Genomic DNA, 16,556 nt, shown 5'->3' on the forward strand with positions numbered 1-16,556 from the left:
TGTGTGAGTAGGAGGTATGGACTTGTTTATCAATTCTGGCCGGTTACATAAGCAGCCTCCGAAAGCGCGGTTTTTTTATTTGGACACGACAACTACCGAAGGCGAAGCTGTAACGAGAACTTATGACTCCGCGACTTCTCTTCCGAGTTCGATCGAGCATTCTCTCAAAGCTCCCATAAATTTTATGTTGCTCGTTGTCTTTTCGTTCTCTCTCTCTCTCTCTCTCTCTCTCTCTCGCTGTCCCCGCTGAGAACGGAAGGTTCTTTCCCATAATTCTTTCAAAAGGGAGATCAAAAGAAAAAGAAAAATAATGCCGAATCGCTGCTTGTCTGTGGTTCTATTCTTCCTTTTGACAGGCTTGACTGCATCTTCGAGCTTCGTTTCAAGTGAATTCATATGCATCTCTTCTACTTGATGAGTTTCTTATTCCGTTTCAATCTGTTCTCTGATGTTCAAATTTGATCCAATCTTTTGCAGACAATATCTTTGAATCTCATGGATATCCTGCTCGAAACCTCCTTCAGACGAAAAAAGGTTTCTCTTTTCTTCTCAAAAATGTTCGCCTTCTCCCTGTATAATTGAATTTTATTGCTATTTGCATCCGCTAGAAGAAAGAAACATTCCGTTTCTCTTTTTGACTGTTATTTTAAGCTGGAATTTACTAGATATAAATTTGTCCTTGTTGACTTTAAGATAGATATAGAGAAACGAAGAAAATTGGTAACGCTGAATTGATTATAAATCGATAAAAAAGAAAAACGCTTAATTAATGATTTCTTTCTTCTTTGAGAACAGGGATTCCCTTACTCACCCGACATATATAGGAATGTTTATTTGTTAGTTGAGTAAAAGCCATAGAGTACAACGTTATCTTTTCATGAGGCGTCTTTGGTCGTTTTTCTCTGACCTTTCTATTAATCATGTTTTCAGCAAAAAATCTGAAAATCTGCTGCGACACTTGTTGCATAAGAACCCAATACACCAACGTTCAAAAAAGAACAAAAAAAAAAAGCAGTTTATGTGATCTGACGCTTGAATTTATTGAGGGTAAATTACACCCTTCAATTTAGGGCTAGTCTCACTTTAACATCTAAATTTCAAAACTTCTATTATTTGAACTCCCAAAATTTGTTAATTTAGTGTGTGGTTAGCAGTTTGTTAATTATCTATATTAGGTAATGACATATGCCACTTAAATTTTTAGGAGAATTATTGTTCAGCACACACTTTAAGAATTTTTAATCCTACCGTACAGTTCGGGTAGGTGCCAGTGTAGAATTAATGCTAATAAACGAGCGGATATTGGTGTTTTAGGGTGGGGGTGTTTGTTATTTTGAATTATGTAGGGTTTGTAGTCTTATTCAGAATTTTGTAGTGTGGTGCAGTGTAATTTTCCATAATTTTTTTAAAAGGGACACCGTCTTCTCTGATGACATTTTTCCATATGACTTCTCCAGCACGATGGATTGGTTCTTCAGTAGAAAAGTCAGGGTATAAAGTGAGCGGTGGTTCCCAATTGCGGTGAAAAGGGATTTAAACATGGCTATCTTGGCCATTTCAAAATTATATTTCTCTCCTATTCATAGGGCTATCAACGGGTCGGGTCTAGGTTCAAACCAGCTAGAATCAGAACCGACCTGATAGGAAATATTGAGGACCTCGAACCGAACTGATCAGTTCTCAAGATAATTGGGTCTAACCTGACAGACTCGATTATAATAAATAAATAAATACGTTTAATATATATTAAAAATTATATATATTATATGTATATTATATATAATTTATTTAATATATACTATGTACTATATGTATATAGCTCGTGTCAGGTCTAAATAGGTTCGGGAATGGGTATTGATAGCCCAACCTATTCAAAATTTGAAGGGTGTTTGTATCCATTCACATACCATCTAACATTGTTAAGGAATGTTTACTAAATTGGCAATTTTTGAGAGTTCAAGTACTATAGTGACACGTTTTAAAGTTCAGATATTAAAGTGAGACTAGTTGCAAAGTACATGGTACTAATATGCAATTTATCCATTTATTTAAAAAAGAAAAGCAGTGGTGTGTTGCATTTCATTAGGGATCACATGCAACCAAGGTTTTAAATTCCAACCTAGAAATGGAACCATTCTGGGCATTGTTTTCCGATTCGGCGGTTCAACTGTCCGGGTCGAACGGTCAACTCGTGATGTCATAAATAAATTAAAAAACAAAAAATATTTATATATAATAAAAAATGCCATAAAAGTTAAATAAAATACACAAAAAAAATATAGGAAAAATAAATCATAGTATTGCAAGAAATAAGGTTTTTGAAACCGAACCGGACAATGAACCGGTCAAGGGTCCAATTCCCAAGTTGAACGGTTTGACCGTTCGAACCGAACAAACAGCCTATTCTGACAAAAAATAAAAAAAATAAAAAACAGTCAAAACCGCTGAACAGTTCAACCGCCTAGGTCAACGGTTTGTTGACCAAATCAACGCTTTTTGGCAAAAATCTCGTTCTGGGGAAAAATGACTGGTCCAGTCCAGTTTTGAAAACCATGGTAAGAAATACTAGAAAAATACAGTGGTTCTCAACTCCATAGTGGTCGCTGCCTTTCTCTTCAAGAGATGTTGTTCCTTTCAAGTAGACCTATTCATGGGCTGGGTAGCCCAATGGCCTGGCCTACACCCCAGTTGGGCTTGGACATGTAATTAGGCCCTTGGGCTTGACCTCAGGCCCAAAACAGCAAGCCTGATTGTGTTTCAGGCCGGGCTCAGGATTTGTCAAAAAAGCTTGGCCCAAGCCCAGCCTGGCCCAACTCAACATTATATATTTTATAAAATATATAATATGTATTTTATATATTATATAAAATATATAATATTTATTAGAATATATATTAATAATTTAATATATATATATATATACATTTTTTATTTTTTCTTTATAATTTCTCTCTATTTAGTCGCTTTAGCAATAGCAGCGGCATGAGCTAGACTTTGGGCTCGGACCCAGGCCTGGACTTCGGGCTTTTTATGAGTGTCGGGCTCAGGCCCAAGTTGTAAGCCTGATGGTCGGGTCGGGCTCAGGCTCGGGCCATAGAAAAACCTGTTAATGCAGAGTGAAAGCCCGACCTGGCCCATGAACAGGTCTACTTTCAAGAGATCAGAGATGTTTGGAAATAGAGTGTTCCACCATGTTCATCGGCTGCCACTACAAATCTTGGTCGCCAGCAGGTGGTTGTTCATTCTTCGGGAAGGCAGGTCTTGGTGTGCCACCGTCGTCTTCTTCAGTGAAGCTGGTGAAGATGTTGGATTTTCAGTTTTGGCAAAACAAAACCCTACAGAAAGGAGACATAGAATGTTTAGAAGTTGGGATATGTTTGTCATTTTCTTTTTTGTTTTATTTTTATTTTAAAATAAAATAATAAATTAAAATAAACATAAATGCCGAACCACTAACCGTTGATCGGGTCAAAAGGGTCGACAGTTCAATCGTACAGGTCAACGGTTTTTTTGACCATTTCAACGATTTTAGGCAAGATGACAGTCTGATAAAATCAGAATCATTCAAGTGACGTGTTTCTGATCCGAATGGTCCAACCATACGGATCAACTACGGTTCAAAAACGTTGCATAAAACTATGTGTCAACAAAGAGAATGGGGGTTATGGGGAGCTCACATTTCATGAGTGCAACCACGATCATGTCAATCCAGAGACCCCTCAACAAAATGCAAACACACTAGTGTTTGCAATAAATTCAAGGCATCAAATCAACCGGCTTTTTTATTTCAAGCGCCCGTGTGTTTGCATTTCAGTGGGAATCAATGTTTTCTGGGGTAAGAGGATGGGATACCTCTGTTGTGTGGCCCATGAAGATGAAGAAGAAGAAGAAGAAATGTTATGGTTTGTTGATGACCCAATGGCTAAAATGACCACTCATGTGTCTCCAAATTCTTCATGGAAATTTCAGTAGACCTCACATGCACCCTATTATGTTCCCGCAAGTTCAAGTAGTTTCATTTTTTATTTTTTTTATTTTTTTCAAATATTAAAAAATATAAAATTTAGAAGAACTATAGAAACCATAAACGAGTTGCAACATTCAACAAAATCCAAATCCAAATCTGAAAAGTTCTGGCCTCTGGGCTTTATCACCTTTCTAAATCTAGATTTTGATTTGAGTGGATCCATAGGTAGAATCCATAAGTAGACTATTACAATAAAACCCAAACCAAATCTAACACCCTTTTTATCACATAAATGCATCTATATTAACTATGTCTCAACGTTTTTAACCCATCTAATATATATAAACAAAGCCCTCAAACTAGAGAGCTTCTCTCTCAAACAAGTGGCATATTTTTTCAACATCTCAAAAGTGACTATTTAGTTCTCAAACATGTGTCTACCCACTTAAGTGATAGTTAATTCCACTCTTAAAAAATGTTAGTAGTAGTGGATGAATATTTAGAAATAAAGTTGAATTTAGTTTCTTAAATTAAAATAACAAATCTATACATAAAACAATCAAATAAAATAATACCCTAAATTTACAACATAAAAATGGATATCAAATAAAACTTATTAAAATTCATAAAAAAAAATAATATTGGGCCTGTACTGGGGTCATTCTCTATTTATTAACTTTATAGGTAACTAGATGAGTCACCCAATTAAGCAAGTTTCTACATCCATTTAGCCCATGAGCCATTTGATCACCTACAAAAAAATACTGACCAACCAACAATCTAATGATCCATCCAATTGAACCATTGACAACCATCTGACCAAGTCAATATCTTCCAAGTAAATCAGATATTGAATTCCTTTTTTATTTTTTTATTTTTATTGTGTATTCTGGTCATTTCTATCATTCATAACAGTAATTCTCATTTAGCACATTTGTTTTGTTTAATATAATCATAGTCTAATTAAAAGACACTGAGGCAAGGCATTGATTGTATTTCCGAGAATGTATTTTTCATCTAACCTTTTTTAATACCTTGGTTGGAAAATTCATAACAAGAGAGAGATTAAGGAAGATATTGTCCATAGAATTAGAAAATGATAAGAAAAATGGAGAGGTGAATTTTGAGTACTTTTATGTGATATACAAATATATAGCACTTAGATTAAAAGGAAAATTCTATAAGATAGTTCCAACGCTTGCAATGCTATATAGGGAAAAATGTTAGACAATCAAGAAACATGTCCAAAAAATGAGTGTAGCAAAAATGCTTATGCTAAAATGGATGAGTGCGAAACAACTATAAAGTAAAAGGTTATAAGTGAAATCATTCAAAGGAGTTTAAGAAGAACTCCTATTGTTGATGAAATGAGAGAAGTAGACTTAAATGGTTCAATCACATGCATGAAAGACCACTTACAACACCCATAAGGTAGTGTTTGTTTGTGGTGTAAAACCCCATCGATGTAAAAGTCCATCGATGAAGTTTCACACCGAACTATTGAAATCTCTGAACCGCTGAACTTCAAAAAATGTGATTATCGATGTAATACTGTATCAATTTTATTGATTAGTATTTACATCGATAGTCAATGTAAAACCTCATTATAAGTGACATTTTACATCGATTTACAATATAAAACTCCACTCCATCCAAACGCCGAAAAATCTGAACTGGAAGTGAAGTTTTACATCGATCTTGATTTATGCTACAAACAAACACCGACAAAACCGAATCGGTGGTGAGGCTGGGTGAAGCTTCTTAGATGACGATGGTGATGATGATGTTATTATCCTTATAAATTATTTTCTTTAATAGCAAAAAAAAGAGGCTGCCAGGACTAGGCTTCCCTTTATACAGATAGTGTGTAAGCTAAATGCTAAATATCAAAAAATGTTATGATTTTATTGTTCTTCTCATGTGATTAATTTTCCATGCTTGCATTAAGTAATATGCACTTAGATTTGTTAATTGGAACAGCCAATATATGCATGATATTGCAATAATGCTTTCCCCTGGTGATCTGAAGAGTGCACTGTGAACTTCGAGAACCTGGACTACACAATATTCAAAAACCAATGCAAAGGGCCCCAGTTTCCCCCAGAGCTCTGTTGTGCAGCTTTGAAAGAATTTGCTTGCCCATACGCAGCTGAGATTAATGACCTCAATAGTAATTGTGCATCGACCATGCTCAGCTACATAACCCAGAATGAGGGATATCCCCCTGGCCTGTTTTCCAGTGAGTGCCGAGAAGGGAAGGATGGACTGAAATGCAATGCCACAGCACCGGTGGGATCTAGCAATGGTACCAGCGGAGCCCAGATTGGGCAAATTCTATTGCCTTTCCTGTTGTTTGTAAGTTCGTCCCTCGTGTTATTACTGCTCCAAATGTTATGAAGCCCAGAGGTCTGATCATTTGCATTCAGATTTCAGACTCTCTGTGTTTGTTTTATTGTGTTTGGCCCCTCCAACAAACAGCTTTTCAAGAACCATGGCTTTTCTGCAGCCAGCCATGTTGTACTTTCTGTATCAAATAAACCATATTGGACTATGTTTGTATTCTAGACTTCTAGTACATTTGGAAAAGTAGAAATGAGAAAGCATGATTCAAAGATTTGGCTTGTTCCACGCCATGAAGAGATTCCTGAACCTTGTTGTCAAAATGAAGACAGACTGGTTGTGCTAAGACCAGTCAAGGTAAATTTGCATCCCAGAAGTAGTAATGAAGCAGACTAACGCAGAAACAAGTTTGTGCTGCTAAATTCTGAACCAGTTGATTAAAAATCCAAGCATGTTCAGAAGGATATTTGAGGGGTTTGGAAGAAACAACTCTTTAATTACTACAACTTGTGCACATGGTCCGATTTTCTAACTCCTGCAGAAACGAAAAGCTCCTGCTTCTGAGCAGAAAATGGCTCTACATCTAGGAAGCTACCAAAAGGCTTTCAGGCGAATCAATTAACTGGGTGATGGAATAAGAGAATTCATTAGTCCGAACATTGCACAGAAAGATTTTGAATTTCAACAAAGGGCTGGTGTTTGACTGGGAGATATGGGTCATATTATTACCTCCATTGGAATGGCCTACATTAGACTAGGATTAAAGATTCACTGGGAAAATTGATTTGAAGATTGAACGTTGAATCCAAACAATAACTTCACTACTGATTGTGACGAAAACTACCCCCAGAAAGATCTGGATTTGAAAGGTGGTTTAGGATGTTCAGATTGTCTAAAGTAAAACAATGAATTATTCAAGATGACTAATTTCGAAGGAAAAATAAGATATAATAGTCCCCAATAACCTGAATATTTCTGAACGTGATTTCTTACTGAACTGAACTGAACAGAAAACATCTATACCCACCAATCTATACATTTGATAGATTTCGAACCCTCTCAATCTTGTTTTACGAAAAAAACGGAAAAGGAAAAATTACCCCAATTTGCTTTCATAGAAACCAGGGTCCAGAACCATACCCTGTTTCCCAGCCCAGAAAGCATAGATTTTGTTGAAGGAAAAGATAAATGGAAAACAAAGGGTAACAAATAGAACTCGACCATTCAAAACCTTCAATGCGCCTTTTTTTTCTATCGATTGATTTTCATTTTCTAAATTCAAAAGGGTGTTCTTCTGTGAAAGTCTAAAAATGTCAGATTATAGAATTGAAAATTTTGGACCATTTCTCGATTTGTGCGTGTCATCCTTGCGCAGGGGCCATGCTAATCTTCTCTGTATCGTTCCAATTTTATCAGATGTCTCCGAAGAAACAGCCGCTTGGTTAGTCTTCATGTATATTAACATGATTTATGCTTACATATTAGCGATGTAGGACTGCGTCTAAGAGGGCTTTCATGCTATGGATTTTGGCTGAACCAAAACAGCTACTTATTAAACTAAACCCTCCCAAACAGCCCTTAGTTGTAATAACAATCTCATCCATCACAATAGTTTGTATAAATATATGGTAATTTAAATTTTATTTGGTAATCAAGATTTTTATTAACTAAGCAAAGTGACAGATTAGCAGAAACAAATTAAAAAAAAAAAAGAAAAAGAAAAACAAACTAATGACAGACGACTAACTAATTAAATAACAACACTCGTAGACAAAATAAAATAAAAGAACAAGGGAGACCATTACGGAGGGTCTACATTTCAGCTATCTTCGAATGCAATTTTATCATTAATAAAAAAAAACACTTCTTCCTTAACTAACTTAATTTCCCTTCCTTTTCTTTTTTAAACCAAACACGGCCTGAGGCTTCCACACACGCACAAAATAGATGTCTATTCGATTGAGTTTGGTGCTAAGGCTTTTGGTGGCTTCTTGCATCATCATGTTAGCCAAGGTTTTTAAAACCAAATCAGATAACGAACCAATTAGGGTCCAGTTTCTAGGTTGAATGGTTCAATCATTCAAACTGAACGGATGGCTCATTCTAACAAAAAAATAAAAAAAAAAACGGCCAAAACCATTGGATGGTTCGAACGGTTTGAACGATTTGATCACCTAAGTCAGCGATTTGCTAACCAAATCAATAGTTTTTGGCGAAATAATGGTTCTAGATAAAATGGAACCGATCACCTGACTGTTTCCCAGTTTTTCCGATCCGACCGTACAATCCGATCCGAATTTTAAAAACCATGTTGTTAGCACTAAGGATAAGTAAACTGAGTCCGACTTGGGTCAAAGCAAAGCCTGTTCCAACAAGCTTTACAACCTTATGTTGGGAATATCTCTGTAATCATGCAATTTATTTCAAGGGAGATATTCCCAATGCAAGGTTATAAGGGGTTGCTCGAATGGTGCGAGCAATGAGTTGCCCTGACAGAAGTCGAACTCAAGTAAACTTGGGTATTGGGTTTGTCATTACTTGATCAAAGATGAAACCATTCCTGCACTTCCAAATAAGCATGGCATGATAACAATAGAACTAGCGAAGGGGCCATGCGGGAATGGAACTGTCAATCCGTTGGTCCATTGACCCGGTCCCTGGCCAAAAACCGTTGAATCGGTCAATGATCCATTGACCCGAGCAGTCAAATCATCGACTCATTGACATGTTCAATGGTATTTGGCCATTATTTTAATTGGGAACCATCCAGGCAACCGGTTCCGTTTTATCTTAATCTCGGTCCCTGGCCAAAAATCATTGAATCGGTCAACGACACATTGACCTAGGTGGTCGAACCGTTGACCCATTCAATGGTTTTTGGTCGCTTTTTTATTTTTTTAATAACTAGACAGTCGAGCTGTCGATTGTCAGAACGTTATTAACAACATTTATCAATAATAGTAAGTAATTATACTATTTAATTAAATAATCATTAATGATAGTTTTAATAATATTATTTAGTTCTTTTTAATATAACACTAAATATTGGATTTATGAATAGGATTTATTAACAATATTCATTAAATTAATAATTATCAAAATTAAATTAAATTAACAGTATTTATCAGTAATAGTCAGTAATTATAATATTTTATTGATAATCAATAAGAATACTTTTAATAACATTTTTAATTATTTTTAATATAACAATAATTACTAAATTTATTAACAGTATTTATTAATAACAATATTTATAATTTTAACTTAAAGTAAAATTAAAGTAAATATCTATTTATTAACCATATTTATAACAACAGTAATTATTAATTATAATCACTAATTATATATTTATTAAATTACTGTAATAATCAGTAATTTATTAACAGTATTTTTTAATAACAGTACTTATAATTTTAAAGTAAATATGTAATTATTAGAAATATTTATAATAACAGTAATTATTTATTATAATCACTAATTATCTATTTATTAAATTACTGTAGTAATCAATAATAATTAAATTATAGTAATTAATTACTGTAATAATCAGTAGATTCCATTAATTATCTATTAAGTACTGTAATTACTGGAATAATTAGTAGATTCCATTAATTAACCATTAATTACTGTAATTATTGGATTGTGAGCTCTCACGTGGAAATCTACTCGCATGAATATATATATATATATAACACTGAATCATGAATTGAATAATCTATTTCATTTAACACTGACCAATTTTTCCACCATGCAACAAAAGAAATACCTCAGTTGACATAACTGTGTTTGAGGTTCAAGGTGACACCTAAACCAACAGCTTTTGCATGCCCACATGTTAGTAGTGTATGAACAATCGTTTCTGGCTCCTTCCCGCATAGAGCACACTATCATTCACATTCATATCAAACCCAGACAGATTTGCTTTAGCAGCTATACGGCTATACCATTCAAACAAATTTTCCAAATAAAACTTTTTATAACAAAAGCAAGAGATCAAAGTCTCATTTGGCACGTCTTCATGCATATACAGTTGGTTGTATAGAAGTCCGGTAGCCTGTGTTTTGGTCTTTTTATATTTAGTTAAAAAAAGATTTAGCCGTCAAAAGATACCACTCCAAAAAGACACGTTGAAGCCTGTTTTGGATTATTTTTAGAAAGCTCCAAATGAAATCTTTCAACTTTTTTCATCCCATCTTCATGTGGGAAGACACACTTTAACCAAATAGTCTTCAAATTGCTAAGATCTTAATATAAAATCTCACATTATAAGTCTTCCAAAAGATCTTTCAAAAAAGATTTACCAAATGACACTCAAATTAATTTCCATTGTTCCTTTGATAGAATAGGCTGACCCCTATCAGTCTTAGAGTTTTGGCCCATTTTATGAGCTAGGAGGATAGGCTTTACTGTAAGCCAACCCTTTGGATTTGGAGTCACCATGAGCTTATCATAACCCCCAAACTTTTTTTTTTTTCTTTCTACATCACAACCCCCACATTGTCCCAAAATATTTGTTTTCCCATCTTCTATCTTCTTGAACAATAAGCCCAATAACTAATATCAAAATTGATTCCCAGACTCCAAGGCTTCATTAAGCTAAACAATGATTTCGAGTTTTTTATAGACCAAAAATTTTTGTTTATCTTTCACTTTTTTTATCTATTAAATTCTTTCTTGTATAACCTCTAAGCCAGTTTGGCCACTAAAGCAAGGTTAAAAGTTCTTGGGTCTCTAAATCCAAGACCCATTGAATTTTATTATTACATGCATTATTCCTACTGATCCAATTTATCTTTCTCCACTCGTCTACCTCCTCCCACGAAAACTTCTTTTTGGATATTTTGAGCTGATCATACAAGCCCTTTTGGGAATTGGGATCTGCTCCTCACCAAGCACACGTCACACCAATCTCACAGTCACATCCTATCTTGTATTGGGAACATCTTCCCTATGAATATTAAATACAAGTATGAGAGATGTTCCCAATAAATGACCAAAACATACTGTAAGATCGATGTGAGGCATGTTGTGTGAGAAGATCCTGACTCACCTTTTGGGAGTAGGAAGCATATATAATATGGTATAAGATGGTAAAGCAATTAGGACTGCTTTTATTTTTATTTCCTTTCTAACTACAAAGATTATTTTCTATCCAACTCTTAACCTTTCAGTCCACCCTCTCACATAAATGGTTAAGCATACCTTGCTTTGATCTACCCATATAGAGGGTAGTGATGCAGTCTCAAATAAGGGAACCGTTTGCTAACCATCTAAATACCTATAGCCCTAAAAACAATTTTTCTCAATTTAGGGTGAAGATTTAAACCAAAAATAAACTTTAGACTTTGACGAGCTCATCTACTTTCCAAAGCCCATTCCATATCTCTTCCAAGCTTCCATAATTTCCCTATTTAATTATTGTGGAGGCTGCTAATGGTTATAGAAAAAGCATTGGAGCATATTGAAAAACTTTGTAAAATTTTAATTCCCTCACTAATCACCTACCTCACCCATACATGTTCATGAAATCATGATTGCCAATTACCACAAGTCTAGAGGGTGGGACGTTCATGACTATTTGAGGACTTCAAGAACCCTCAGGGGCCGTCCGATAACAGTTGAAGACTTGAAGTTGTTGAACTGAAAAATCTTATTGCTTTTGCCTTTTAGGTTCAGTTTGGAAGGAGTACAAATACAAATATGTAGAGTACAAAATCTTGTATTTTTTATTATTTTATATATATTTGTATTGTACATATTTGTCTTTGTACTCTTTCCAAACTGAGCCTTAGTGAAGCTTTTAAGGAATTGCTATAAGTCTAAAACTGAAGTCAATAGATTATTATTTCCTTAAACATTTTATTTTTTAATTATTTTATCCACTAAAGACAAAGTAATAAGTTGTTCAATTTGTCTCTGATTTTTTTTTTATTTCTTTTAAAGGGCTATACAACCGGAGATACCCCATAGACCATAAACCCCCTAATCTGGATGCAAAAAGAATTTAATCCCAAGTCTTGACTACGACCAGCAGAAGACCTTACCAACCAATTTGTTGGCACCTTGCCAGTTTGTTTCTGATTTCGAGAAAATAATAATACTTGTATATTTCCTAAGCATCATACCTCGAAGAATTATGCCTGAGGCCATTTTATGCAATTTCTCTATACTTAACAACAAATATAAGAAGGGTTAGAGCATGATACGAGAAAAACGTGATACCAAAAAAATTCACAGCCAATCAACTCAACAGACGATATTAACGACAATTTGGGGGTCCTTCAATGAAACACATAAAAAGCAGCTTGAAAGCAATTGCGTATGCATCAATAGGCGAAAGAAAATGGCGGAACCCAATAGTTGGTCGAGTTGTATTTCTCGGGAAAATTGTTTATTTTATTTCCAAGCTACCCGTCGCTGAGCATAGGCACACATTGAAAAGATTAGGCATCAGCACTCAAAATCATGCCTTCAAGGGATACAAATCATAAAATTAAAACTCAAAAAACAGTAAGTAGATTCAGGATAGACCTTTAATTGAACAAGGAACCTGAAAGACAAGTAGACGTAGGCACCTAAAATGGGGGAAGCAGAGAAAATGCCCAATGAAGAACAGGCCTAGCGTTCTAGCAACATTGTAATAAAATTATAAAAACGATCCTCCACATGATAAAACAACTTAAACAAATATAGCGTATAAAATCTGCCAAAATATGAATTTGTTCATCGTTATAACCAACTCACTCTTTATCCCAAACAGGCTAACGAGTCCTACAAATGAAATCCCAATCCTAAAACAACAAGAACTGCAAGAAATGTCACTTCCATTAACGATAGCGACGGAGAGAGAGGGTGTTGTTTCTCTTCCAGTTTGCCCTTCGGGATGGCCTTGCCTTGTGGTGCAAGTGTCCCTTTCCATGGAGACCCCTGTACTTTTTACCAGCAGAAGTCAGTCCCCGGAGCTCCCTGTGCTTATGAACAGGCTTGCAGATCCAGTTGATCCTAGGGTCATTGCGGATCGCATTATGGGCAGCGTCAACCAAGATGATCTCATAGTATTTGTATGTTGAATCCTGCAACCAGAAACGAGAAGGGCATTCATTACAAGCCAGACCAAAACCATAGAAACGGTTACAAAATTCAAGGCACATACCTCATTGATCCAGTAGGAATTGAGAACCTTCAGGCCACCCAATTTACGCCCAGCACGTTCCTCTGCAACTGATCTCTTGTTGCGTTGAAACTTCAGCTGTGTGATACCTTGGTTTGTTGGCTTACCATACATAATACCCTTGGGAACTGGCCTCTTACGACCACCACGTCTAACACGGACACGGTAGATCACATATCCCTGAAAAGAGAATAAATTTAGCGAACATGCGGATGCAAGAAACAAGATGAGCTTGTGAGCAAGGTTCTAAGCATTGATAAGACACCCCATATCAGGCATATCATATGGTATCATTGGGTATCCGATACACCTGTTTACAGGTGTTTTCATCGGGAACCCAACCTTTTTATTTATTAAATAATATGAAAACATTCATATGAATAAAATTTCAAAAAAAAAAACAAAACGCATGGCCAAAATTGTATCCATACACCCCTACCAATACGTTTGGGTGTAAGGTGTATCGATACCTTAAACCATGCTTATAAAACAATTTCATAAATAAACACGCATTCAAGAATGGGTATATTGAAAATACTGTATAAATTTAAAGAATTAAAGTTATTTGGGATACACAAATTTCAACAAAACTCCCTCACTGAGATTCAAGTAAACCAAACCAAATTATTAGACTTTGAGTGAGGACACTATCATAACAGGTAAATAATTCTGGCCAGTTGGAACCAAATAATAGCTCCCCCACGTAGTAGATGGTCAGGTCACCAAATGCACAAACTCGAAGGTCATGTCAATAAGGCGTATTAAGTATATGAATGGAATGCAAGAGCCATGTGATCAGGCATGGTATGTATGAAGTTTTCATTTATTTTTGTATTCTTAGACAATGGGGGCGTTTTAGTCATCTTACAGAATCTGAAATCCAGCATGGTAGTTTGGGTTCCCTAGTCTTGGTTTATTTCTGTCTAAAATTTCGAATTCATCAACAAGTAGTTTAGGAGTTACTGAGTTTTCTTTTTGTTAAAAGCACAATAGTGCAACTGTGCAATTCAATCATTTTTGTTGTCTTCCCTATTATACCCAGATACCCATACACTGGCGTCATATCATGTTGGATACTTCAATTATTATGTAAACTTTGCAAGAATTTCTCAGCACATCCTTGTAACATACTCATTTGGTACTACAATAATTGGAATCTAACTCATTTGGTCCTACAAGTGGTACATCCTACATCAGAATGCTAATGCATCACTAAATACATGAACCGATGCTCAAGTTTGTAGTTACCATCTTAAATGCTATAAAATAATGAATCACGATCAACTAGAGGAACATTACATGCTAATGTTTGTGAGGAAAGCACTCAGTCCCATATCATTAATCAGTATGAAAGCACTTAGTCCTACATTTGGCATCAGTGTAGTTCATCCTACATGGATACATCAGAATGTTAATGGATCTGTTATTATATACCATAATACAAGAACCGGTTCTCAAATTTCTGTCTCAAACACCATAGCTTAACAGGTCCTGATAAACTAGAGGCACACGAATATCAATGTTTCAAAAGAAAGGATGTATTATTGAACATATATAGACAATATAAGCCAAAAAGCAATAAAAGCCGTGAATTTTCAGATCAAAATCTAAATATGCAAATCCAGCAACGATCATTCAACTTTTAGGGCAAGGCACACGAACTTTTAGTTTAGATTCCTCAACTACCAGCAAGCCAAATAAAACTATGGTTTGAGTTTGAACTAATTAAACACCAGTTTTAGTTGCCTTTTGGTCATCTAAGATGATTTCCAGGTACGCTTCATCTTGTGCAATTTGCCCAGGCTCACCTGAATAACTAAACTGCTAAGAATGGATTAAGGTAAATCAAATCATTATGTACCCAGAAAAACTACAGCATTAAGGTAGGTGCTCCTTGGTAGTCTTCCAATTTGATGTGGTAATTTGGGTATCATTTAAACCTTCGCAGTAACTACAATTTGTTGAGTCCAAACAAGATTTTGGAGAAAATATAAGTAACCGATCCAACATGTTAGCAGGTAAAAAAGACAAACCCACTTGAAAAGTATAAGAAATTGATGCAATAGATGGCCACACACCTGTTTAGCCTTGTAGCCCAACCGGCGAGCCTTGTCAGGCCGCGTAGGTCGCGTCACTCGGACGATCGAGGGTAGCTGGCGGTATTCCCAGCACCTGACCCTCTGCAGAAACCTCATTACATCGGACTGCTTCTTCCTCCATAGCTCTGATACATACTTGTAAGCCCCTAAATATCACATAAATGTAAAACAGAAAAATCAAAACCCAAATTATAGACACGTACAACCGGCAGAAGGTATCCAATAAGATTGAACGACCATTAATAAAAGTAAAATACTTGGATCCTCAAAACAGATAACAAAACTCAGACCAGTAATCACAACTAAACAAAAACGACTGAGAACAAATACAACGACTAGTGCATCACAAATCCACTGATCCAGCATTGGAAAAAAGATACATCGTAAAACTGAGAATTCAATACGCCTGAGAATAAACACCATTCGCGACATCAATGACACAAAGTGAAAAAAAAAACGACAGATTTGTTCTTGAAATATTCGAGACAGAGTACCAGCATCCCCAGTATCCCATTTCTAGAATCAAAGCAATGGCTGCAAAACAAGACTGTAACATCCAAAACTGGGAACAATGGCTGCAAAATGATTCAGAGAAAGATATGAGAATTCTGAGATCGAAGGAATGAAGCGTGCGTTCGCTTACCCATCGTTGCCGCGTCTTGGCTTCAAGTTGCTCTAGGGTTTTTGCGTACCGAAGGGCTGTGTTTTGTCGAGATAGAGTGATTTATAGAGGACCGATGAGCTATAAAGATGAGATCTCAATCGTCTATTATAGAAGATGTTAATCCGTCGGTTATTAGAATTATACCAAGTATATTGTAAAAGAGTTCGCTCTCTCCAGGTCCCAACTCCAACTTTAACTGTCAACTTATAACCCAGATTCATTTCTTATTTTCAATTATATCCTTCATTTTCTTCTCCCTCCGATCAGTGAATTCACATCTGCGCCCCACATGCACATTTGAGCGTGCATTGGGAG

At 35.6% G+C, this 16,556-nt stretch overlaps 2 protein-coding genes and 1 non-coding gene across 3 annotated transcripts; 1 reads left to right on the top strand and 2 right to left on the bottom strand.

Moving 5' to 3' along the window:
* On the top strand, positions 1–6,589 carry LOC104598473 (GPI-anchored protein LLG1-like). Its single transcript, XM_010260549.3, has 3 exons — positions 1–386; positions 478–534; positions 5,997–6,589. The coding sequence occupies exons 1-3, from the start codon at positions 311–313 to the stop codon at positions 6,362–6,364; spliced, it is 501 nt and encodes a 166-aa protein (XP_010258851.1). The 5' UTR covers positions 1–310; the 3' UTR covers positions 6,365–6,589.
* Positions 6,590–7,636: 1,047 nt separating this feature from the next.
* LOC148790718 (U6 spliceosomal RNA) lies at positions 7,637–7,739 on the bottom strand. Its single transcript, XR_016078007.1, has one exon. It is a non-coding gene; the product is annotated as a U6 spliceosomal RNA (small nuclear RNA).
* Positions 7,740–12,931: 5,192 nt separating this feature from the next.
* LOC104598472 (large ribosomal subunit protein eL15) lies at positions 12,932–16,357 on the bottom strand. The gene is made up of 4 exons (XM_010260548.3): positions 16,221–16,357; positions 15,557–15,723; positions 13,461–13,658; positions 12,932–13,380 (listed from the first exon to the last, which is right to left on the bottom strand). Exons 1-4 carry the CDS (start codon positions 16,222–16,224, stop codon positions 13,135–13,137), a joined length of 615 nt encoding a protein of 204 aa, XP_010258850.1. The 5' UTR covers positions 16,225–16,357; the 3' UTR covers positions 12,932–13,134.
* Between the last annotated feature and the right edge of the window lie 199 nt (positions 16,358–16,556).

Source organism: Nelumbo nucifera, chromosome 6 (genome assembly GCF_055504915.1).
Source record: "Nelumbo nucifera cultivar China Antique chromosome 6, China Antique-T2T, whole genome shotgun sequence".
Classification (NCBI taxonomy): Eukaryota; Viridiplantae; Streptophyta; class Magnoliopsida; order Proteales; family Nelumbonaceae; genus Nelumbo; species Nelumbo nucifera.